This window comes from Hyla sarda, chromosome 10 (genome assembly GCF_029499605.1).
Source record: "Hyla sarda isolate aHylSar1 chromosome 10, aHylSar1.hap1, whole genome shotgun sequence".
NCBI classification, from domain to species: domain Eukaryota; kingdom Metazoa; phylum Chordata; class Amphibia; order Anura; family Hylidae; genus Hyla; species Hyla sarda.
The window spans coordinates 103,071,411-103,096,391 of NC_079198.1; the positions used below are offsets into that span (position 1 = coordinate 103,071,411).

The 24,981-nt window shown below is 41.7% G+C and overlaps 1 protein-coding gene across 1 annotated transcript in view; it reads left to right on the forward strand.

The window, feature by feature from the left end:
- Nucleotides 1–24,981, forward strand: part of CFAP74 (cilia and flagella associated protein 74) — a 194,771-nt gene that overhangs the window by 55,872 nt on the left and 113,918 nt on the right. Inside the window, exons 15-20 of the mRNA XM_056543666.1 lie at nucleotides 4,440–4,506; nucleotides 12,326–12,415; nucleotides 14,001–14,174; nucleotides 15,959–16,136; nucleotides 19,406–19,491; nucleotides 22,745–22,867. Coding sequence (XP_056399641.1) covers nucleotides 4,440–4,506; nucleotides 12,326–12,415; nucleotides 14,001–14,174; nucleotides 15,959–16,136; nucleotides 19,406–19,491; nucleotides 22,745–22,867 — 718 coding nt within the window. The remainder of the gene's footprint in view (nucleotides 1–4,439; nucleotides 4,507–12,325; nucleotides 12,416–14,000; nucleotides 14,175–15,958; nucleotides 16,137–19,405; nucleotides 19,492–22,744; nucleotides 22,868–24,981) is intronic.

Sequence of the window (24,981 nt, forward strand, 5' to 3'; positions counted from 1 at the left end):
TCCCACCCTCACTTCCTGGACTTTGTACCAGCCCGTGGACAAAAATGACACTGCAGCCGGACAGGATTATGTTTTGGATGGTATGGGGACCCCTAGTAGTCTTGTTTATAATCCATGATTTCCATAAAAATGAGATAAACATTTTTATGAAGTATGTTAGGATGGTTACTGTTTTGCAAAAATGTAAAACATATAAAAAATTTCTGATTCTGACAGTGTCCATTTAAGGGACCATAATAAAAATCCAGATGAAACTTGATGTCCCTGTCATTTCTTAAAACTTTTGTCATGTCAGACAGACGTATGAAAAATTTTATTTGGTCAGGATCTAGATTTTCAGACCCCTATTGATCATAAGAACAAGCCAGGAAAAGCATGCAGCTGAGCTCTTCTCTCCCTGTCTCGCTGCTCTCCCCATCTTGTCGTAGGAGCTGGATTTTGTAGTTTAGAAAGCAATCCCAGAAGATTGAGGCCAGCCGGGCAGTGAAGTGCGCTGCACTCGGCAATATTTAGAAATCAGTCGGGGTCAGACCCCGAGCGATCAAAACTTTTGACATATCTGTCTGACCAAAAGTTTTTTCTGAATGACAGGGACACTTTAGGCTGAATTTTTTATTGTGATGTCCCCATGAAGGTTTTCACAGACTCCATTCTAGAAGAAGGTTCTGGTTGCACGCAATTTCTTCAGACCGATGATCAGATTTTCCTCATTATATGAATAATATTTAATTAGTTACTAATATTACTATTCGGGTACGTTCACACTGCGGAATCTCCGCTCGCAAAATTCCGCGAGCAGAGACTCCATCTGGTGGCCGCTGCCAAAATACTTTGCCGGTAGGACTGCGCAGCACTGCGCCGTCACCATGAACATCTTAATTCTTTGCGCTGAACAATTTAAGGGGTGGAATTGTCCGCCGCTGAAATTTCTCAGTGTGAACGGGTCTCGCGGAAGACCCATTCACACTTATTCTGCGGGAATTACACAGTGGTGAACGTGTCCTTAATACTTTTGGGTTCTTGGGCCAAATGAAAATATTGTGCAGTGTTTTCCAAACTGTGCATCTCCAGCTGTTGCAAAACTACAACTCCCAGCATGCCCGGACAGCCTTAGGCTGTCCGGGCATGCTGGGAGTTGTAGTTTTGCAACAGCTGGAGATGCACTGTTTGGAAAACGCTGATATAGTGTAATAGGGGACCAGACATATTGGTTTGCTAAGGCACATGTTATTTTAAATGTGTAATTCCTGTATGTATATATATATATATATATATATATATATATATATATATATATATATATTTATATATATATATATAGATGATATATATATATATATTATCTATATAATATATATATATATATATATATATATATATATATATATTGTAAGAATTCACTTTTTCCCCCTAATGTAAGCAGTTTTTAAAGTTACTGTGTGTTAAAGATGAGGATTGTCTATGACATTGAGGTGTTGAGTGATGGATATGGCGTGACACGGTTTATGAGCTGGTGGAAGAAAGCAGACGCCACAATACAGAATTAGATTATCATAGAAACTTCACATTGCGGCTTGCCGGTGTCAAGGTTTCAGCGGGAAGATGTGACAGGAAAAACAATGAAGACTGCATGGAGGCATTTTGTGACCTTCATTTTATTGGTATACATTCAGTGCAATACACAAGGCATAACACTAAAAAGGTAAAGTGGGTTACATTACTGTCACTTTAAAAATGAGACATATCAAAAGTTAGTGGGAGTCCCAGTGCGGAAAAAGAACAAGCGGAGATAGACGTATTCCCCAATCTTTATCTCGCTGTCCCATAGACTTATAATGGAGCAACGAGACAAAGATCACTGAACAATGGGGAATGAAGACTATGCCCGCTTAGTCTTATGATCAGTGGGAGTCTCAGCACCCATAAAATGTTTGACATGTCTCAAGTTTTTTTAAATTGACAGTAACACTTCTAATTATTGTGTGACAATGGGGACTGTCAGAGATGAACTCTAAGGCAGCAAGTGATAAGGCCTGTTAGGAACAGGAAAAATGGGCAAGTGAAAGGATGTAAGCGACAAAGGCAAAATTATCATAACTAGATGACTGGGACAAAGCATCTCTATTAAGGGCAGGTCTTGTGGGGGGTTCCTATATCCCATTATTAGTACCTATGAAAAGTGACATAAGGAAGGACAATGGATGAACCAGCAACAGGCTCCTAGGGGCCCAAGGCTTTGTGTGGCATGTGGAGAGTGATGGCTAGCCCATCTGGTCAGATCCTATAGTAGCTCAGATTGCTGAAAAAGTTTGAATGTACAGGGCATCAGTGGTCTCCAAACTGTGGATCTTAAAGGGGTATTCCAGGAATTAAAAAAAGGGCCTTTTTTCTTTCCTAGGGTACTTTTAGACGAGCGGATTTTCCGCGCGTATTTCGCTGCGGATCCGCCGCTGAAGGACCTCTATATGCTGCCTTCACATGTGCCTGCTCGGAGCGGCAAACGCCGCTACGAGCAAGCACACAGCGATGTGCGAGTCGCCACGCGCATGTGCAGTATACTTGCACATTGCGGCCGCTCCCCCTGCTCATCGGCCGAGAGCTGCCGCGATGTGTGATTCGCATGCAAGGCGACTCACACATCGCTTCAGTGTGTCTGCCCGTAGCGGCGTATTGCCGCTCCGAGCAGGCACATGTAAATGCACCATACAGAGGTCCTTCAGTGGCGGATCTGCAGCGTAAAATACGCTGTAATTCCGCTCGTCTGACCGTACCCAAAGACAGCGAACTCCTTGTCTCCAGTTTGGGTGTGGTTCTGCAGCTCAGTTCCATTGAAGTAAATGGAGTCAAGTTGTAATACCACACCCAAAGTGGAGACAAGGAGGGCGCTGTCTTTGAAAGAAAGGCCTGTTTTTTAATTCCTGGGGACTTTTTTTTTTTAAAGCTGTTAACCCGCACTATAAACCTGTATATGGGGTTTAGTGAAGGTGAACATTTGTCAGTTTCTCTTTTAGGGTACGGTCCCACGTACCGCTTATGCAGTGTATTTCACATTGCGTAAAATCTGCTGCTGTAGCAGAAAATACGCTGCATAATTCCAGATCACCATATACACAGGGCTATCCTGCGGCAGCTCTGTGTGCAGTGAGTTTTGGAGACGGGCTGCGCATCACAGTCATGCCGGCACACGGCCCCACCTCGAAAACTCACTGGACACACAGGGCTGCTGCCGGAAAGCCCTGTGTGTATGGTGATCGGTGATTACGGAGCATCTCTCCCGCTTCAGCAGTAGATTTTGCGCAGCTTGAAATGCGCTGCGTAAGCGGTACATGGGACTGTATCCTAAATCTTTATAAAACACCTCAATTTTGCTTATAGTTCAAATCACTTTCGCCTCACAACAGTATTTTTCAAAAGAAAAACCAACCGCACCTTGAATAAGAAAACGCATAATGTGAACCGATCTCAACCCACTTAGAAGTCTAATCAGTTGACCTGGGAGATCTCCTGAACCAGCAGCCTGATTAGATGACCAGGTGCAATGATAAAACTCAAACATCCCCCCCCCCCCCCTCCCTATGTAAAGCCAGTAGATTAATGGGAAATTTAGGCAACATTAGGAAATAAATTCAGTGATGAAATTGCAACCAGTATTGAGCCAAAACCATGCATGCCACATGAGTTAAAACAGGTAAGCACAATGACATACACGAGAACCTTTACATTATTCTCTAATAGCCTGTGCTGCACTATATGAGCAAAAAAAAAGATTTCTCAAAGTGCTGAGGTGGGGCCCGGTACTTTTGTCCTTATAGTGTACATTGTATATGGGCTTTTTGTTTATGTTCTTACAATTGACTTATTCTATAGAAAATCACAGAAAAAAACATTTGTGTTTAGTACGAATCTGCTCTGGGCACAATCTTCCTCAGAGCCTGGACCTAAACCTGAAACCTGAATATTATCATAGACGCAGGACGCTGGTAATCAGCCAATGACAAGTGATGCCGCATGACAACTATTGTCAGACTGCAGTGATGCCCCAAAGCCTCTGCCATCTGTAAGGATAAGGGGATGATGATATTAGAGACTTAATCTCTTCCCTGGGAGATTTTGTGTACAGACAGACATTGCTGTCAGAGTAGGACCGGTCACTGTACTCATAATCTGCGACCAGGCAGAGGTATAAATCAGTACATGCCAAGTTACTCTGAAGCTTTTCGCACAATATCAATCCGTATCAATCCGCCCCTTCTAATCCACAACACGATGGCCACAAATAAAACTACAGTATGTATTCAGTGTAACAGGTTTGCTCAATGAAGATCTAATTAAGCCAATTAGTGGCCTGCCATGTTAGGGCATGCTGGGAGTTGTAGTTTTGCTGTAGATGGATAGCATCTTACATGTAAACGTCATTCCTTTTGTTTTGGCTTTTATAGATTTGATCCACCTGGACAAATGTCAGCAGGAATGTCATGTGAAATGGTCGTAACTTTTAAGCCAATGGTAAGTGGATGGCATTACTTATGAAATCACTGTTAAAACAGATAACCTACAGTGTATACACATTGGCCCTGATTTACTAAGAGTGGAGTGGAGTTTTTTTTTTAGTTCCCTACAATTTTTTCCACTGTATTTAATAAGGTTTTCCTACATTTTGCACTTTTTCCTACATTTTTTTTTTTTTTTACACCTGCTCTGATCTCTAGGGTTTTCCTCAGCTCAAATCCATCAAATTTTTTGTGGAAACCTTAGTAAATATGTTGGGTTTTTGTTAAACTGTTGGGGACATGCCCCTTTTTGTTAGCCACGCCCCATTTTCACGACCACAACCCTTTTTCAGGTTCTCTCGGTAAAATGAACAGTTGGTTGGGTGTTTCAATTCTGGCACAAATTCTGGTGCAGACAGAATTTCTGGCGCAATGCACCAGAATCTGGTGCACAACACGACAACACATGTCAGGTTTACAATAGTAAATCGGGACCATTGTGCACACATCTCTGTAAATGTCTGCATTTATCGAGCTAGTTATCGGGCCCCCATAACAGAGCCAGCCACAACACTCCTCTACATTGAAGGAAAAAAGTAATTGATGCCCTGTTGATTTTCTTCATTTGCCCACTGACAAAAAAAAATTGATAAGTCTATAATTTCAATGGTTGGTTTATTTAAACGGTAAGAAACAGAATGACAACAAAACAATCTTAAAGGGGTACTCCGCCCCTAGACATCTTATCACCTATCCACCTATCCACCACTGGGGACCCCTGGGATCTTGGCTGCAGCACCCCACTGTCATCACCGCACAGAGCAAACTCTCTCTATGCGTAATGACAGGCGATACAGGGGCCGGAGCATCGTGACGTCACGGCTCCACCCCCTCGTTATGTCCCGGTTCCGCCCCTCGTGATGTCACGGTTCCGCCCCTCGTGATGTCACGGCCCACCCTCTTAATGCAAGTCTATGGGAGGGGGCGAGGCGGCCGCCACGCCCCCTCCCATAGACTTGCATTAAGGGGGCGGGCCGTGACGTCACAAGGGGTGGAGCGGTGAGGTCACGATGCTCCAGCCCCTGTATCGCCCGTCATTACGCACAGAGCGAGTTTGCTCTGTGCAGTGATGACAGCGGGGTGTCGCAGACGAGATCCCGGGGCTCCCCAGTGGTGGGACCCCTGCGATCATCCATCTTATCCCCTACCCTTCGGAAAGGGGATAAGATGTCTAGGGGCGGAGTACCCCTTTAAGGACCAAGGGAGTACCTGTATACCCTGGTCCCGTTTACGGGGTTTAAACCGTTCTCACCAGCGGAGAACGGGTTAAACCCGGTGGGTCCCAGTTGCTACGGGCAGCCAGGTCCAATGAGTAATGCTGGGCACCGACGAGCGGGCCGATGCCCGGCATTAACCCTTTAGACGCTGCAATCAAAGTTGATCGCGGGATGTAAAATTAAAGTGAAACTATCCTGGTGATGTCCCAATCAGCTTATCGGATGACAAAAGGGTCCTCACCTGACTCTTCTTTGTCCGTTCGGCGATCTGCTGCTCCAAGCCTGCTCAGCAGGCTAGGGCAGCAGAGTGCCCCCAAAACACTGATCAATGCTATGCTATGGCATAGCATTGATCAGTATATGCAATCAGAAAATTGCATGTTGTTGCCCCCTACAAGTTAATAAAAGTGAATTAACCCCTTCCCTAGTAAAAGTTTAAATCACCCCCCTTTTCCCATTTTTTAAATAAGATAACGTAATAAAAAAAAAAATAATCATATGGAGTATCGCCGCATGTGTAAATGTCTGAACTATTAAAAGGTTCACTAAGGTTAGCTAAACCGCACGATCAATGGCGTACACATAAAAAAAATACCAAAGTCCAAAAGTGTGCATTTTTGGTCACTTCATATACCATAAAAAACTAATAAAAAGCAATCAAAAAGTCCCATCAAAACAAAAATGGTACCGATAAAAAATACAGACCCTGGCGCTAAAAATTAGCCCTCATAGAGCCCAGTATGCAAAAAAAATTTTAAAGTTATAGGGCTCAGAAGATTACAATTTTAAGCATACTAATTTTGCTGCATTTAGTTAGAATTTTAACCAATAAGTAGTAAAATAAATAAAACCTTCGTAAATTGGGTATCCCTGTAACTGTATGGACCTCCAGAATAAAGATAAGGTGTAATTTTTATCTAAAATGGCACGGTGTAGAAACGGAAGCCCCCAAAATTTACAAAATGGCGTTTTTTTTTCCAATATATTTTTTGGGGGTTTTGCTGTAGATTTTGTTATTAAATGATTGATGTCATTACAAAGTACAATCGTAGGTGCAAACAACAAGCCCTTATATGGGTCTGTAGGTGCAAACTTGACCGTGGTATGATTTTTAGAAGGAGAGGAGGAAAAAACGAAAGGTGAAAATGGGATTGGTCCTTAGGGGGTTAAAAAGGTTATGAATTGATTAGAATTTTGACTCTGAATGATTCAGATGTTTATTGGCAAATGGGCTTGTACATGTGCTTTCTTAAAATACATTTTTCAAATCAACTGGAGCCAGAAAGTTAAAAAGATTTGAAAATGCCTTCTATTAAAAAATCGTAATCCTTCCAGTACTTAACAGCTGCTGTATACTACAGAGGAAGTTGTGTATTTCTTTTCTGTCTGACAACCGTACTCTCTGCTGACACCTCTGTCCATTTCAGGAACTGTCTGGAGCAGGAAAGGTTTACTATGGGGATTTGTTCCTACTGTGGACAGTTCCTGTCAGCAGAGAGCACTGTGGTCAGACTGAAAAGAACAGCTCAAATTCCTCTGTAGTATACAGCATCTGATAAGTACTGGAAGGGTTATGATTTTTTTTAATAGAAGATATTTACAAATATGTTTAATTTTCTGGCACCAGTTGATATAAAAGATATTGTTTTCCACTGGAGTATACCTTTAAGCAGGAGGACCTTGCTGGCATTGAATGATTTCAGTCCTTCATGATGTAGTATGTTACCAATTGTTTTCCTGGGGACTATGTTTAACAGTGCTGGTTGGCATTCACTAGCTTACTATGTGTCCTGGCAGTTACTGGCACCAAGCAGCATTCTCTGCTGTGGGCTCCAGGCTTCTTCCTCTGGACTCTCTCCTGCTGTTTCCACCATTGCTGCAGTTCCCACTCTGCCCTGTAGAGGGAGCACATGAATACTGACTGGAACTTATAGGGCTTGTTTGCGCTCTCTAATGGATCTTCCTCCTATACCTGCCAGACACCACCTATAAAACTCTGCTTCCCTCATGCCCTGATGCCTGAGCAATAGTGTAGATTTTTACAGCAAAGTGTCTGTTCTGTGTTCCAGTGTTTGACCAGTGCCTGATATCTCTACTCTGCCACTGTCTGATTCCTCTGTACCTTGCTCAGGGGTGTGGAAATTTAAAAAAAAACTACTTGTCCAAGGGACTAAAGCAGAACACAATCTACTTGTCCCTCAAGAAAATCCATTTGTCCTGGTTGATGAAATAATTTCAACCAAAATAGTCTGATCCCCCCCCCACTAGACCACCAGGGATGGATATAAGATTCCTTTAGACACTGCTGACAGCGCTGATCTAATGGTTTAATAGGCGATCGCAGCATGTCAGGATATTAGCGGCGGGAGAGCTGTAGCTCCTCTTACACCCGAGCCAAGCCCAGAAAAGTCTACATGTAACTTTTTGATCACCTTATGAAAAATTTCTCATATAAAGTGACCAAAAATGAGCAATTCTGGACTATTATTTACATTTACACCGTTCACCGTACGGTTTAATTAACATCATATTTTAATAGTCTGGACATTTCCACATGTAGCGATACCACCTATGTTTATTTTTGTACATTATTTTTATTTAAAGAAAATTGGAAACTTTTATTAGGAAAGGGGCTTATTCACATGTATACGCACTTTTTAAAATATTTTAATCACTATTTTTCAGTCTCAATAGGGACTTATGTGTTACTGGGGGGTGTTCTGCTTCTCCAGTTTATATGGTGCATTTTGTGTCAGAAAATGCTGGAAGTTGCATTTAGTTACTAGATAACTACAACTCCCAACATGCCCTGATACAGCCTATGGATGTGTGGGTGTTGCAGCATGTTGCACTGTATAGTAGGACAGTTAAGGTTATTGTGTAACATGCTGGGAGTTGTAGTTTTGGTTTGTGTCAGCTGCAGAGCCATAGGATGTGTCAAGGAATACTGGGAATTACAGTTAGTAACTACAATACCCAGCATGCCCTGATGCAGCCTATAGCTCTGCAGCTGACCTGAACCAAAACTACAACTCCCAGCATGTTACACTTTATAGTTCTACAGTTTAGGTTATGGTCCAACATGCTGGGAGTTGTAGTTTTGGTTTGGGCGTGTTTGCGTGCATCCGTGGGGCTCTTGGTTGGCGGGTGAGTATGAAGGGGGAGGATTCTGGGGGTGCAATTTAGTGCGGGTGCCACTAAAAATAAATAAAATTAGATGGCACAACTGCCCTAATGCCCGACGTGACAGTCTGCTCCTATACAAAACATTCATGCATACACCTATCATACATGCATCAGCCACTGCCCCCATATCATACATACACACACCCCCGCCACTGCCCCCCCACATCATACATTACATACACACATACACTCACACCATACATATACACCATACATATGCACACATCATACATACACCTGCCGCTGCCCACCCCACATCATACATCACATACACACATCACACATTACATACACATCACACATAGACAGACATCATACACACATCACACATACACTCACACCATACATATACACCATACATATGCACACATCATACATCACATACACACACACACACACATCACACTTAGACATTATACACACATTATACATTACATACACATCACACATAGACATCATACACACATACACTCACACCATACATATCCACCAGTGTTTCCCAACCAGGGTGCCTCCAGCTGTTGCAAAACTACAACTCCCAGCATGCCCAGGGCATGCTGGGAGTTGTAGTTTTGCAACAGCTGGAGGCACCCTGGTTGGGAAACACTGATATACACCATACATATGCACACATCATACATACACCTGCCGCTGCCCCCCCATCATACATTACATTACATACACACATCACACATACACTCACACCATACATATACAACCACCCTTCCTGCCGCCGCCTGTATTCTCGGTCTCCTCACCTGAGCCGCCATGAGTGGACATCAGAGCTGTAGTCACCGCCGGTGTGAGGTGAGATTTCCGTCCTCCCCTCCCCCCTGCTCTGTGTTTTCCCCGTGCAAACTAGCAACCGTCCCGTGGTGGATTAGGTCCTGTGGAGACAGATCAGGGGGAGGGATAGAGCTGTGTGCGGGGGATGGAGCGGTCTACATCCTTTCTCTCACCCTGCTGTGTCTTCTGAGCTGCGTCCTACATCCTCCGGGAGGGGAGATAAGGGGACTCTGCGGTCAGCTGGAGGCCACCGCCCCCTCCATACACTCTGAGCTATTGTGAGGTGTAGACTTCCATCGGCTCCTGCACCTCACACCGACATTAAAGAAAAATAAGGGGGAAGTCTGTCTGTCCCTGCTAGCCCGATACAGGGCTAAATCTATATCAAATTCACCTGCCCGGCGCCCAAAACTACTTGTCCCGGGCGTCGGGCTATAGGATTTCCACATCCCTGTTGCTGATTCTCCAGTGTAGGACCTGGATTGTCGACCACGCCTCTGCTCTCATCAAGCCTGCACCACCTGGCTGTTTCTGAATCCAGCTTAGCTGTTCCATGAACCCACTTTCACTATAAACACCAACTCTTCTCTGCTTCTCATCTCAGCCAGCTCTGCTGCATCTGTAACAACTTTTGTTCCGCTACTTCAGTGTTTCCCAACCAGGGTGTCTCCAGCTGTTGCAAAACTACAACTCCCAGCATGCCTGGACAGCCTTCTGCTGTCCAGGCATGCCGGGAGTTGCAGTTTTGCAACAGCTGGAGGCACCCTGGTTTGGAGACACTGCGCTACTTTGTACTCTGCCTAGCTGCGCTCCCAACTCTAACAGCCTTAGCTAGCCACTTCTGTCTGTATCCCTGTTCTGTTCTGGCCTGCCTAGTCAGTATGTTACACAGCAGGTCCACACCCGTTGAGATTTTAAAGGGGTATTCCAGGATTTTTTTTTATTTGACTATGCTACAGGGGCTGGGAAGTTAGTGTAGTTCATAATATAGTGTCTGTACCTGTGTGTGACGGTTTTCTCACAATTTTTCTGTGATTTTCACCCCACTATTTATTTTTACCAGCATACAAAATGACTGTTGTCTTGGATTTTTCCCAGCTTGCAATGCGGCCAAGACCTGACTCACTAATCAGCTGATGACAGGGAGCCTGTCTGCTTCAATGGGTGGAGGGATCAATCTACAACTAATGCAACAGCTGTAGGCACCCTGATTGAAAACCACAGGTCTTTTGTTTCAATGGGTGGGGTGGCTGATGTGTGAGAGGCATTAAAATGGCATTGTGGGATTTGTAGTCAAAAAAAGAAAAGTCAAACAGGAAATACAAGTTCACAAAAAGCTATCCACAGTGTTATGGTAATCTCACAGCATAGCCATTTAGCCCCAAGACCAGCGCAGATCCTTCCTAAGCATGTCCATTACTGTCTGCCAGGTACTTACTAAAATCACCTTATGGTTGAAAACCCCTTTAATCTATGGTCCCAGTTGCCTTGAGATCAATGACAAGATGCTCAAGTGTAGTTCTGGGCTGATTCCTCTCAGTTCTCGTGCTCATTGAAACTCCACAAGGTGAGATCTTGCATGGAGCTCCAGACCCAGGGAGACTTACAGTTATTTTGTATTTCTTACATTTGTGGATAATCACACCAAATGTTGTTAGCTACTCACCAAACTGCTTGCCGATAATCTTGTTGCCCATTCGAGCCTTGCGGAGGTCTACAATATTGTTTCTGACATCCTTGGACCACTTTTTGGTCTTGACCAAGGTGGAGAGCTTAGAATCTGATTCATTGATTCCTTCTTTGGAGAGGAGTCTTTTATACAGGTAACAAGCTGAGATTAGGAGCACTCCCTTTAGGAGAGAGTGTTTCTCGAGATTCCTGGGGGCGGGAAATCTTGCTAATTAATCAATTCATAACTTATTTAAAATGCATTATAGACTGCTCATGTCAGAGGGCAAATGTACAAAATCAACAGGGGATCAAATATTAAGTTCCTTCACTGCAACAATAGCTTCCACTGTCTGTTAACTGATGCTACCCTAAAAATCCCAAAACTAATACAATGTTATATCACTTTCCATTCTGCAGCTGCTCAAATCTAATGTTTTCTTCTTGTACTGCGCCAGAAATTGCCATACTACGGTATGTTCCTTATGCCAAAGCATACCTACACTGTATACAAGAATTTCTAAATTATTTAAAAGTGACTACGGTATATTCTGTCCATTTCTAAGCATATACAGCTATTATAAAGACTCAAAAGCACAGGTGGCCCGGATATCAATGAGAATGCTGAGGTATATACAGATATGCTGGTTTGCCACCATATACCACAAACTGAGTGTAAAATTAGATGTGATCATACCATTGTTTTGCTGTGACCAAGAAGTAATGTCCCCAGACATTGCTGACAAGACTCTCTAGCTAAATCTAGCATGATTTTTGATCAAGTTTATCATCTGCCCATTGCTCTTTACTGGAATTGATTTTAGTAATGCAGTATGATTGACACAAAAAGTCCAGATAAAAGTGTAAAGTGAGAAGCCTGCTTTTGTTGACTGTGTCTTATGATTGTTCATTATCTAGATTAATGAAGATCTTGAAGGGGAAGTGATGATGCTGGCTCAGACCGGGCCCTTCTCTGTCCCTGTCAAATGCACAACTAAGAAGTGTGAGGTAATGTAACTTGCAGCACTACAACAATGTCTAACACTGCATTAATCAAAATACACTTAACCATTGTACTTCCATTTCTGAAAACTGACTTACAAAAGATCTTTTCCTACCAACAAGAACCGATCACTGTGTTTTGGTAATATTAAACCACCAGCATGACTTTATGCTGCTGGGGTTTAGTGTCCAAAAACTGCCTATGTAAAGTTTACCCATTCCTGCAGTATTGCAGCTTTTCACATTTACTTTACTGTAGATAACTTGCTGGACTCGTCATTGCATTGAAGAAGCCGAGGAGGGTACATCTTGCTTCCATACCCATGTGCAATAAAGCAATGTGTTCAATGAGCATGTGCCCAAAGCCACTGGATACAAATCTAGAAGTCCTCTCGAGTAAAATAAATGAGGAGCAGCTCTAGTTCTGACCATTATATGATTTCTATATGGCATTTGCAGCAGATTTCTGCCCTGCAGGCTTCTTTTATAATTTTTACTTCTCCCAGAGCTGGTGGGTGGAGTTTAACGTCTTTTGTGTCTGACATGCCCTGCACACACATAAATGTATGGGCATAGCAACACAAAATCCATACAATATCTCTACCATCCTTAAGTTAGATATAATTAGATTTTTCCAAAAACCCAGGTCAGACTAAGATATAGATTTACTGTATCTTTTTGGATTTGGTAGATTGGCAGGATTTTAGGTGACTCTCAAATTCTAACATGCTTAAAGGGGTTATCCCTTATCCACAGGATAGAGAGTATAACTAGCTGGCTGATTGGGTGTGACCACTGGGATCCCCACTGATCCCGAGAGCAGAGGTCAAATGTCTCATGAGTACAGTTACAAAATATATCATAGTGAAGCACTCACCCATATATTGGTGCAAAGAGAATACTCTTTATTCCATGCTTTAGTAAAGGTGCACATAGCGGGAGGGGGAGAAGAAAGACATGAGCTCCACAAAGCTTGTTGGTCCAATGGTCACATTTCCCTGCTTATCCACTTAGTCACCCTCCATAAGTGACACGCTCGGCCACCACTTAATTCACTTTGTATGAGACTTCAGAGCATTGCTGAATTCTGCAGTGTTTGGAAGTCCCATGCACAGTGATTGTAATGGTTGCCGAGCTTGTAGCTCCATTCACTCATGAGACATTTGACCTCTGTTCTTGGGATCAGTGGGGGGTTTCAGTGGACAGATTCCACTTATCAGTTAGTTATACCCTATCCTGTGGATAAGGGAAAAAGCTATAGTCTGGTGATAACCCCTTTAATTAAAATTACCTGAAATTCTGTAAGCAATAGTAGTCGATGACTGTAGCTGTGAGTTTTATTGATGCATGCACTGAGCAGGACGGATATTTTGTTGGGTATTATACTTGACATCTTAGTGATTAAAATGATACATCAGATTTACATAACCAAAGTATGAAGCACCTGAAATATGAAATACCATATAATATGTTGTATAGTCTGTGATACATTAACTCTTAACGTAGCAGCATTCATTTATCTTGCTATCAATGTAATTCATTTTAGGAGTAAATATTATTGATTATCTGACCAAAGACATTTTTTTTACAGCTGGCCATAGATAAGAAATGTATTGATTTTGGCACACATGTCATCGGAGAGACGGTGACCCACTACATCACACTGACAAACAGAGGAGCTCTGGGGACAAGGTTTTCTGCAAAGCAAATAACACAAGCTGATGATGCACAGAAGACACCTCCAGATGTCTCCCCTGAGCACATGGTGAGTAGGACATGAAGCTCAAGCTGAAATACAGGTGCGAAATTCACACTGGCTTATCATGTGTATGACCCTAAAATACATTTGCTCAATGTATTAAATATTCAGCAATCTAATGGACATCACATCTAAATGTAAGCATATCCTGATGTATATTCGTGCCTATCTGGGCTAGGTGCTATGTATTCTATTCTGGGACACACAATTCCAATGCTTAACTCTGCTTTCAATAAGTGCGACCTTTAATGAGCATTGTCATTTTAAACAGCTTCCCTCTATGTGATTTCTAAAATTTCTGGAAATCACTTTCCTGCCATCTGCTGTCCACTGCCTGTTAGGTTCAAAATGTCTCTAGTAACAGACATAGTAAGACAAAACACAGAAAAAGAGGTGGGTGTTAGCATGTGCTCTGTGTAGGAGAGAGGAAGAGAGAGAGAAAATGAATTATATGTACTTGCAATTTGAGTGCATTGTCCAGAGGATCTGCACTGTCCACACAAGGTAAATCATGGCTTCCCTCTCATCTTTGCAGCAATTTGGTGCTCATGGCAACCCCTTTCTTGCTGAACTGCTGTTTGTACACAGTGCTGCCTCCTGAATCTAATCTTTTCCTCCCTTTAGTGTGCAGGCTTGTTTTCAGCAGCAGCCAGTGCTTTAGCATAGCACCTTGTAGAGCCAGTGCATCCATTACCCCTTTTTTCCTTCATGTGCCATCTATAGTAGCGTACATAAGCCCAGCACAATGCCAGTCTTGTCAGTGAAATTTCTCTAGCACTTTGATTGCATAGCAAAGAGGAGTAGGTGCTCTGTTGTTATTGGACAGGCAACTAAGGGAATAAATAACTGTGTGTGCTGTTGGAAAATGGCCCAGCTCTGGTCTTACCCCCTGTAATGGAGAGAATAAGATATAATGGCCAGTGACTAGAAGCATTTTGTTTTTTTAGAAAACAGTGTAATATAGTATATAGAATCATCTTCTGATGGACCTTATAGTGATACATCTAAAGTGTGATATGGTTAACTGCGGCTACTCTCACTACCTTAAAGGGGTACCCCCCTGGAAAACATTTTTTTTTCTTAATCAACTGGGGCCAGTAAGTTAAACAGATTTGTAAATTACTTTTAATAAAAAAAAAAGCCTAATCATTCCAGAACATATCAGCTGCTTTTATGATCCACAGGAAGTTCTTTCCTTTTTGAATTTCCTTTCTGCCTGACCACAGTGCTCTCTGTTGATACCTCTGTCCATTTTAGGAACTGTCCAGAGAAGGAGCAAATCCCTATAGAAAACCTATCCTGCTCTGGACAGTTCCTAAAATGGACAGAGGTGTCAGCAGAGAACACTGTGGCCAGGCAGAAAGTAAATTCAAAAAGAAAAGAACTTCCTGTGGATCTTAACAGCAACTGATAAGTACTAGAAGGATTAAGATTTTTTTAATAGAAGTTAGCTACAAATCTGTTTAACTTTCTGGCACCAGTTGATTTGAAAAATGAAAAAAAAAAAATTCCAGTGGAGTACCCCTTTAAGTCAGGCCATATTTTATCTTTCAGAATAGCTGTCCATATGCATAAAATATCTGCAGCCAAATAAGAAGCTGGGCTTGAGCCACTGCCAGACATCTCAGGATACTCCTATACATATTTGTGTAATGTTTATTGTTAACCCAGCTAACACTACTAGCCCCGATACTACTTGTGAATAACATAGAGGTAGCCAAATGCATCTCTTTGCAAAAATTGTTGCCAAATAAAATTGTATTTTGTCTTTACTATATAATATTTTTCAGGCGCCCTCAACTTCAGTTGACAACATCTCTCTGGATGAATGTGCTCACAACTCTTCAGATTTCGCAGATCAAACCATAGATATCCCACAGTCAGCTCAGTCAAACATAGTCTATGACAGAACCAGTCCTCAAAGGGAGGACGTCAAGAGCCCAAAGGTCCATACAAATGCTACAATAGGTAATAGCTATTCCTGATAAATTTCTTGTGCGTTAAAGTTTGCAAACTGCCTGTACTTTGTTTCTGCTTTATATTGACTATTAACCATAGAATTTAGCGTAAAACAATTGCCAGTGCTCACTTCTCTCTAAACATTTATTAGTATTACAGATGTTGTCTCCTTTTTTTTATTTTAACCCTAGTAACTGAATGGTAAAAGTGTATAAATGCATATGGTCATCATCATTGCTGTATGGACAAACAAACAAGTAATACTTATCAGCAAAACTGATAAAGCAAAGGCACAATAATGACTTTCCATGATACCTGGTCTCTGACAGCTTTCCTATCTGCTGTCACATACACATACAAATGTTGTAGATGCTGCCGTAACCTATTAAAATCACAACTGTATTACATCATTACAGTGATGATCACACTGTCTCCATAGGGATAAACCCACACAACAATGATTATTTGCCGAAAATTTCTGCAGCAAATCTGCAAACAATCTGCTAGAAACGTTACTCTAAGGCAGTGTTTCCCAACCAGGGTTCCTCCAGCTGTTGCAAAACTTCAACTCCCAGCATGCCCGGACAGCCGAAGGCAGCTGGAGGCACCCTGATTGCGAAACATTGCTTAAACTCAGCCTAAGGACTTGTTCACACGAGTGGATTTCTTTTCAAACCCGCAGTGGATCTCCCGCTGCAAGTTTGAAAAAAGGCGGTGCCTCCACGCACTACCCACAACAGATTTTTCACCAGCGGAATCTCCACTGTTGAAAATCCGCTGCAGACCCTATTGACTTCAATGTGGTCTGTGGCGGATTTTCAACAGCGGAGATTCCACTAGCGAAAATCAGTTGCGGGTAGCGCACGAAGACCCCACCCTTTTTCAAACTCGCAGTTGGAGATCCGCTGCGGGTTTGAAAAGAAATCCGCTCGTGTGAACAAGTCCTTAGGCTGAGTTCACACTAGCATAATACAGACGCATATTTTCATCTGTATTACAGCCCCAAGTCCGAGCCTGACTGCTGATCTGATGAACTAAACTGACAGCCTGGTGAGGCTGGGACCTGTGGACGTAATATGGATGCAAAAATGTGTCCATATTACACTAATGTGAACTCAACATTACTGTCAGATCAGGGCCCTGTAATAGAGTATACCAAGTCCATTTTTAAACAACACCTGCTAAAACTTGCACCCACATACTATGTCTGGTATAGAATGCCTCTATAAAAAGGGCTTACCATAGTGTTCCCCATATATGCAATTTGCCAGACAAAAGCAATCTTACAGATGGTTGTCTGGGCATGCCGGTTGTAGTTTTGCAACAACTGAGGCACCCTTGTTTAGAAACACTGTTATAGATGAACAAAAAAGTGTGTAAAAAAGGTCAACATTACTTAAAGGGGTATTCCAGGAAAAAAACTTTTTTATATATATCAACTGGCTCCAGAAAGTTAAACAGATTTGTAAATTACTTCTATTAAAAAATCTTAATCCTTTCAGTACTTATGAGCTTCTGAAGTTAAGGTTGTTCTTTTCTGTCTAAATCCTCTCTGATGACACGTGTCTCGGGAACCGCCCAGTTTAGAAGAGGTTTGCTATGGGGATTTTGCTTCTAAACTGGGCGTTTCCCGAGACAGGTGTCATCAGAGAGGACTTAGACAGAAAAGAACAACCTTAACTTCAGAAGCTCATAAGTACTGTTTAACTTTCTGGAGCCAGTTGATATGTAAAAAAAAGTTTTTTCCTGGATAACCCCTTTAAAGGGTAACTCTCATTAAAATCAATTTTTGCTATTGCACTCCTTATGGTAAATAAAAAATATTTCTAATATACTTTGTTTAAAAAAAAGTTTTCTATGTTTTATTTGTGCTTAAAAAAGCTCAAGAGCACATTTTCCCCATCTTATACACAGACTTAGGACCGAAGTCCAAACACAGAAAGTGCAGCCTGGAGTGCTGAGGGGGGGGGGGGGTGTCCATCCTCATCCAATCATAGCTCCTCTCATACTTAACTGCCATATGCTGTTGGTTGGGCACGCCCCCCTCAGCACTCCAGGCTGCACTTTCTGTGTTTGGACCTAAGTCGGTCCTAAGTCTGTGTATGAGATGGGGGAAAATGTGCTCTTGAGCTTTTTTAAGCACAAATAAAACATAGAAAACAATTTTTTTTTTAAAACAAAGTATATTATAAATCTTTTTTATTTACCATAAGGAGTGCAAGTGCAAAAAATAGTTTTGATGAGAGTGCCCATTTAATGTTAAAAGTCATCTGCAGATCACACTCACAAATGCAGTTAAAGGGGTACTCCAGTGGAAAACTATTTTTTTTAAATCAACTGGGGGCAGAAAGTTAAAAAGATTTGTAAGTTACTTATATTTAAAAATCTTAATCCTTCCAGTACTCATCAGCTGCAGTATGTTCCACAGGCAGTTCTTTTCTTTTTGAATGTATTTTCTGTCTAGTCACAGTGCTCTCTGCTGACACCTCTGTCCTTGTCAGGAACTGTCCAGAGCAGGATAGGTTTGCTATGGAGATTTGCTCATGCTTTTGGCAGTTCCTGAGACAGGGGTGTAAGCAGAGAGCACTGTGGACAGACAGAAAAGAAATTCAAAAAGAAAAGAACGTCCTCTGTATTATACAGCAGCTGATAAGTACGGGAAGGTACTTGCTTATTAAGATTTTTAAATAACAGTAATTTACAAATCTGTATAACTTTCTGGCACCAGTTAGATTAAAAAAACATTTCCACTGGGGTACCCCTTAAGCATGAACAGGCAGCTTGTGGCGCTTAGCTCTCCCAAAAAGGTGATTCCGTATACAATCCTTCATAAAGAAGAATGCAATAGAATGGCACTCACCACATCTGTAAAATGCAAGTCGCAACTTTATGGTGGTAAACACATGGATACAGTGCAGTGCAGAAATAAAACAGTATGACGGCCATTTTGCATTGTTGCTGCAAAACGTCCGCCGCTCTGTTTTACCTCTGTGCTGTGTCTGTGTGTTTACTACAAAAAATTGGCAACCTGAATTTTGCCGATGAAGTGAATTTTTTTTAGATGACCCGCTGCGTACAATAATCAGTTTTATGTGTTTATTTTGTTTTGTTAAAAAATGATCCTGTTTTTGGTGAGCCGGACCTTAGCAATTATCAGGTGCTGGTATCTTTATGGCCTCAGTGTATGAAAGAGAAACATGGAACTAGTGTGAATGTTACATTACTGACTAAGGGATATAGTGTATAACCTTCTTTATTACGTTTATTTATTATACTAGATAATGTTAGTGCACAATCTGCTGTGATTGATGAAGAACTACAGGCATATACTCTAGAAGAAATTGCTGATATCAAGCTGGGTGAGGTAGGAATGCCATATTAGCTGCGTCTAATGCTGCTTAAGTGTTGTTTTGTCTGGTGCTGCCCAAAAGTCAAACAGAGTTCTTGAGTCCAGCTGGTCCCTAGAATGGCAGGGGAGAAAAAAGAGTTGTGCTTATCGGCCCAACTCCGAGCCCATATGATAACCTGTACAGTGTGATATTGGTCAGAGAATAAAATAAAAATAATTTTGCATTTATTAGTTAAAACAGTAAAATGGGCAGTGTGTTTCAAAGGAATATTTCCTTCTTGTTTAAAATGCATTGTTTATGTTACTTTTTGATAATAATGAAAACTTTTTTTTTAAGCTCTGTCCAAAATTGAGACTCACTGTTCATGTTATCGTATCAACCCCCTGCCACCCCGCCCCCAGCCATTACCGAGGCCAGCTGGACTCTTGATCTGTTAAACTTTAGACATGTCAGATTTTTGATCTGTAGGGGGGTCAAGGGGGTTAGACCAATCATTTAATGAGCGGGTAGAAAGACTTGACTGATAAGTGTGCCCTTTTTTTCTGCTTGTCCCTTCTCAAAAAAACCAAGCTGGTGGTATATGGTCTTTCAAAACTTATCCGGACCCCAAGAAGTGAGAAACAGAGTGGCACTCACTAGCAGAAGGCAAATTCAGTGCTGTTTATTTATCCAGATATGCATACATGTGTGCAGGACGGTTAAAGCAAATGCCACATGTGTTACAGGGCAATAGCTTTTCCCAAAAACACACGCTTTATCCGATCACGCTTGCTGCTTCTTGTCATCTGGATTTTATAAACACTTTCTAATGACCAAATAGTAAACAATGGCCCTGATTTACTAAAGTCCAACCCTTTTTTTCTCTGTTTATGCGGCTAAATTTTTGGCGCAACATCCGTGTGACTAATTCTGCGCCCAAATTTTACACCGCACAACCTACACTTTTGAAAACACTCGGAGTGTTTTGTTTTTTTTACTTGTAAATGGGCATCGTTAACCAAAATAATGGGTGTGTTCCTGACAAAAAGCAGAAATTACTCAGAGTACTTCCAAAATCACTCCAGTTTGGCTCACAAAAAAAATGGAGTGATTTGTAATAAGGGACTGTTTACCATTGTGGTTTGTGTTAAAGTAACTTGTTTTCTAACCTGAAAACATTTTGTACAGTTCAACACTTTTATGAATAAAATATTGAGTGCTTTCGTGATAGTTAATGTTTAAATATATATATTTTTTTTAACACATTTGCAATATTAGGTTTAATTCAATTTAACTCCCAAGCTAATAAACAAGGATAATTGTTGTAATATTTGAAAAATGTTTGTTTTTTTCGCGGCTATTTAGCTTCTCGGAATCACTCGGAGTTTGTACGGAGTTTGTGACAGGATAAAAAAAAACTTGCGACAGAATAGTAAATAAGCCTGAAAAAAAAGACGAGTGATATTGAAATCACTTCAGAATAAACACTCCACTCTAAATCAGGGCCGATGTGCGTGATATAAAAAAAACGAATGAATATTCTCATTAAGACCACAGTTCCTTGTGCATTAGTTCCTAAGATTACTTGTTTAATCCCCACGAATCTCAGCGCATCAAGGTCACCATCATGTCTCCCTAATGTGATGCATTGAATGGTGGGGGAGCTTTGTCTGTTTTATTGGAGCAAAAATGCTTTGTAAAATAATGTAGATCTAGTAAATAATACTAATAGTCTTACCTCATGGTTGTAACAAGGCAGTTGGCAACTGCCGACATGCAGCACGTTTCGCTCAGCTCCCCCTCCTGGATGACAGCTTCTGACTTCCCCCTTCTGTACTGTAGCAGGCAGCAACAGTTTCTGGCAAATCCCAAAAGGGGCCACACGTACATGTACTGTTTCTTTAAGAAGCTGTTCCTTTCTCTGATTCTGGTCCTCCTCCAATCCCTGCCAGACACCACCTATATAACTCTGCACCACCTGTTTCAGATACCTGAGCAACATTGTAGTTTTCTACAGCAAAGATTTCTGTCTTCTTTGTTTCTGTGTTTTTGACCTTAGCCTGTTTCTTGACTTGGCCTCTGCTTCTGCTTGATTCTCCTCTCCTGTACCTCACTGCCCTCCTGTGTATGACCTGGACTGTCTACCACACCTCTGTATTCTCAGTTAGCTAACACCACCTGGCTGCTTCTGAGCTACTTAAATGGGTTCTCCGGTGCTTAGACTTCTTATCCCCTATCCAAAGTATAGGGGATAAGATGCCTGATCACGGGAGTCCCGCCGCTGGGGACCCCCGTGATCTTGCACACGGCACCCCGTTTGTAATCAGTCCCCGAAGCGTGTTCGCTCCGGGACTGATTACCGGCGACTACAGGGCGGGCGGCGTGTGACGTCACGCCCCCGCCCCCCTGTGATGTCATGCTCCGCCCCTCAATGCAAGCCTACGGGAGGGGGCGTGACAGCCCCCACGATCAGACATCTTATCCAATATACTTTGGATAGAGGATAAGATGTCTAAGGCAGAATACCCCTTTAATGACTTACAAAAAGTCTCACAGACTTTCAATAATTCCATATTCTGCTTTCCCATCTTTCTGAGGAGAGACAATTAGAAATGAAGTGGTGTTTTCACTCCTTCATGTCAGCTTTCATGGGGGTCTCAATTGTATTGAAAAGTGCAGTTCACTGTGCTTATTAATTGCCAAAGCTGTAGGATACCATCGTATATTAGCAAATGTATGAAAAAGGACACCATACATATAACTATCACACTCCAAGCATATGTTGACGCAAGCCTGGAAAGCTTTCTGCCATATATAATGCCTGTGCACCCTAGCCATGCACCGCCTGCTCACTTAGGGACTTACATAGGGACTCCTGTCTGCAAGCTTTTCCCTTACGATTCAGATAAATCTAGCATGTCATGCTTTACTTATATTTACTTTAATTTACTTCATGTATCAGTTAACTTACATTTCACCTCTAATCCATTGTAATTTCACTAAAAAAGAACCACAATATAGAGCTGTGTTGTGATATAGGATTACTAGGTATAATTTTTTGTATACTAACAGCAGATCAGGAGCTCGGGAACTGACTTTTGGCGCTTGTTTCTTGGGGATTCCTTCACAGTCAATACGTTTTGGCTTGTTTGTTTAAATGGCTGTAGTGTATAAGCTTCTATATTGCTGTTCTTGTTGCCAAGATATTTGCTTGTCCTTCCTTCTCTTCAACTCAGAATTTCTGTCCCATGCTGTTTTTGTTTTGTCTGATGTAATCTCTTTTTTTAGGGGACAGATGGAGAGATAGGCCCTTTTTCCTCTGTTAAAATACCAGTGGTATTTACTCCAACGTTTCCAGGAAAATCAAGTTCATTGTTTGAGATCACCTTTGAAAACCAAAGTTGCAAAGCTGTAAGTAGCGTTTTATGGTCAATAAGTTGCTGTGCTTCACTGAAATGAAGGCAATGTTTTTGTGTGTGGGATATGAATGCAATGCTATAATATTACTCTGGTTTAGTGTACTTCAGAAATGCTATTTGTATTTTGGCTAAAATCAAGTCTGGGGTGTTGGCACCATACATTTGAACGATGAAGTAGTGCTGCATACATGTGTATTTAGTAACAAACATATGGGATGCAACCTGACCTGCAACATTGCTACATTACTAAACAGTGGGCATAGTGAGACACAATACAAGAAATACAAATATCGTCATAAGAAATATAGTGGAGCTGTCCGTGCATAACAGTTTAGTATAAGGACAAAGTATAGCAGATATTGGGGCAATAAGAGGAAGACATCCAGGGGGACCAACGATGTTCAAAACAGTCCACCACGTTGTCCCTCATGGCGTTGATTTTCTCTGAGAGCATAATAGAATTAAAACGGTCAACAGCTCTATGTAAAGAAAGAACAGAGGATTTCCAATTCCCCGCTACATGAATCCTGGCTGCCATAAGAACAAATTGAGCTAAGCGGAATAGCCTATAAGGCATATGGGTTGGCCTCCTACTTAGAAGACATGGGCTGGAGGGGGCATGGGAAGCCAGTAACCTCTTACAGTATAGATACCACAGATGACCAGAACGTCCTAAAAAGTGGACAGGACCACCAGATATGATACATAGAGCCAAGGTGATCACAACCTTGGAAACACAATGGCGAGGAGGATGGAAAAATCCTGTGCAATCAGGTAGGGATATAATATGCCTTGTGGAGGATTTTGAGGGATGTCTCCGAGACCTGCCAACTACCCCAACTAAGGGATTCCCTACAGGAATGCCAAACAGGGAGGGACAACGTGGTATGGAAATCTGCTTCCCTTCGTAACATAAATGGCAATTTGACTTCAGAGGGGGTAGCATTCAACTGGCTATAAATAACAGAGAGCAGACCCTTGTGGGTAGGAGAATAGAGCATTAAATGCTCAAATCTAGAGAGTGAGGGATTAGGAAAAGAGGTAGCTAGAGAGTGAAGAAACAAAAAAACATGATTTAACTCGAAGGCATTCTGAAGCTGGGGGATCAAAACGAGTCCTAAATTCTTCCAGCGCCAGAAGGCGACCTCTAACAAAGTCATGGTGACGATATAGAGTGAGCAATGTCCACCAGAGAAAGTCAGAGGGGCGAAGACCAGGAGAGAAACAAGGATTACCCAAGAGAGGAGACAGCAGAGAGGAGGGAGAGTGAAGGCGAAAGCAGAAGTGGACCAACTGCCACAGGGAGAGGGAATCGAAGGTAAGTAGAGCAGAAGAGGGGACATAACTGAAAATAGGCTGGAGAGACCACATAGGGGCAGGAAAGGAATGGTGCAGAAGCAGAGTGGTTTCCAATCGAACCCATAGGGGCGCCTCCTCAGGGGCCATGAACCAAGCAACCTGACTTAAAGGGGTATTCCAGGAAAAAAAACAATTTTTTATATCAACTGGCTCCAGAAAGGTAAACAGATTTGTAAATTACTTCTATTAAAAAATCTTAATCCCTCCAATAATTATCAGCTGCTGATGTTGAGTTGTTCTTTTCTGTCTGGCAACAGTGCTCTTCTGACATCTCTGCTTGTCTCGGGAACTTCACAGAGTAGAAGAGGTTTGCTTTGGGGATTTGCTTCTACTCTGGACAGTTCCCAAGACAGGTGTCATCAGAGAAGACTTAGACAGAAAAGAACAACTCAACTTCAGCAGCTCATAAGTACTGAAATTATTAATATTTTTTTATTAGAAGTAATTTACAAATCTAGTAAGAATTAAACAAAAACCAACCCCTCTAAACTAGTATCAGAAAAAACTGATACATAGATTATATGTGGTTAAATATAAATTAAGACCGTGCTTCAATTATATGATACAAAATATTATAAAATCTTATTAAAATACAATTATATATGCAAAATACACCTCATTGCACAGGGCCCATGTGCAGAGGTAATATAAAGATTATATAAAATATATTGTAACAGTAGTTAATAAACACCGATGTCTAGCACTGTTTTTATATAGAAGATTACATTTTGGTAATCCGATATCTGA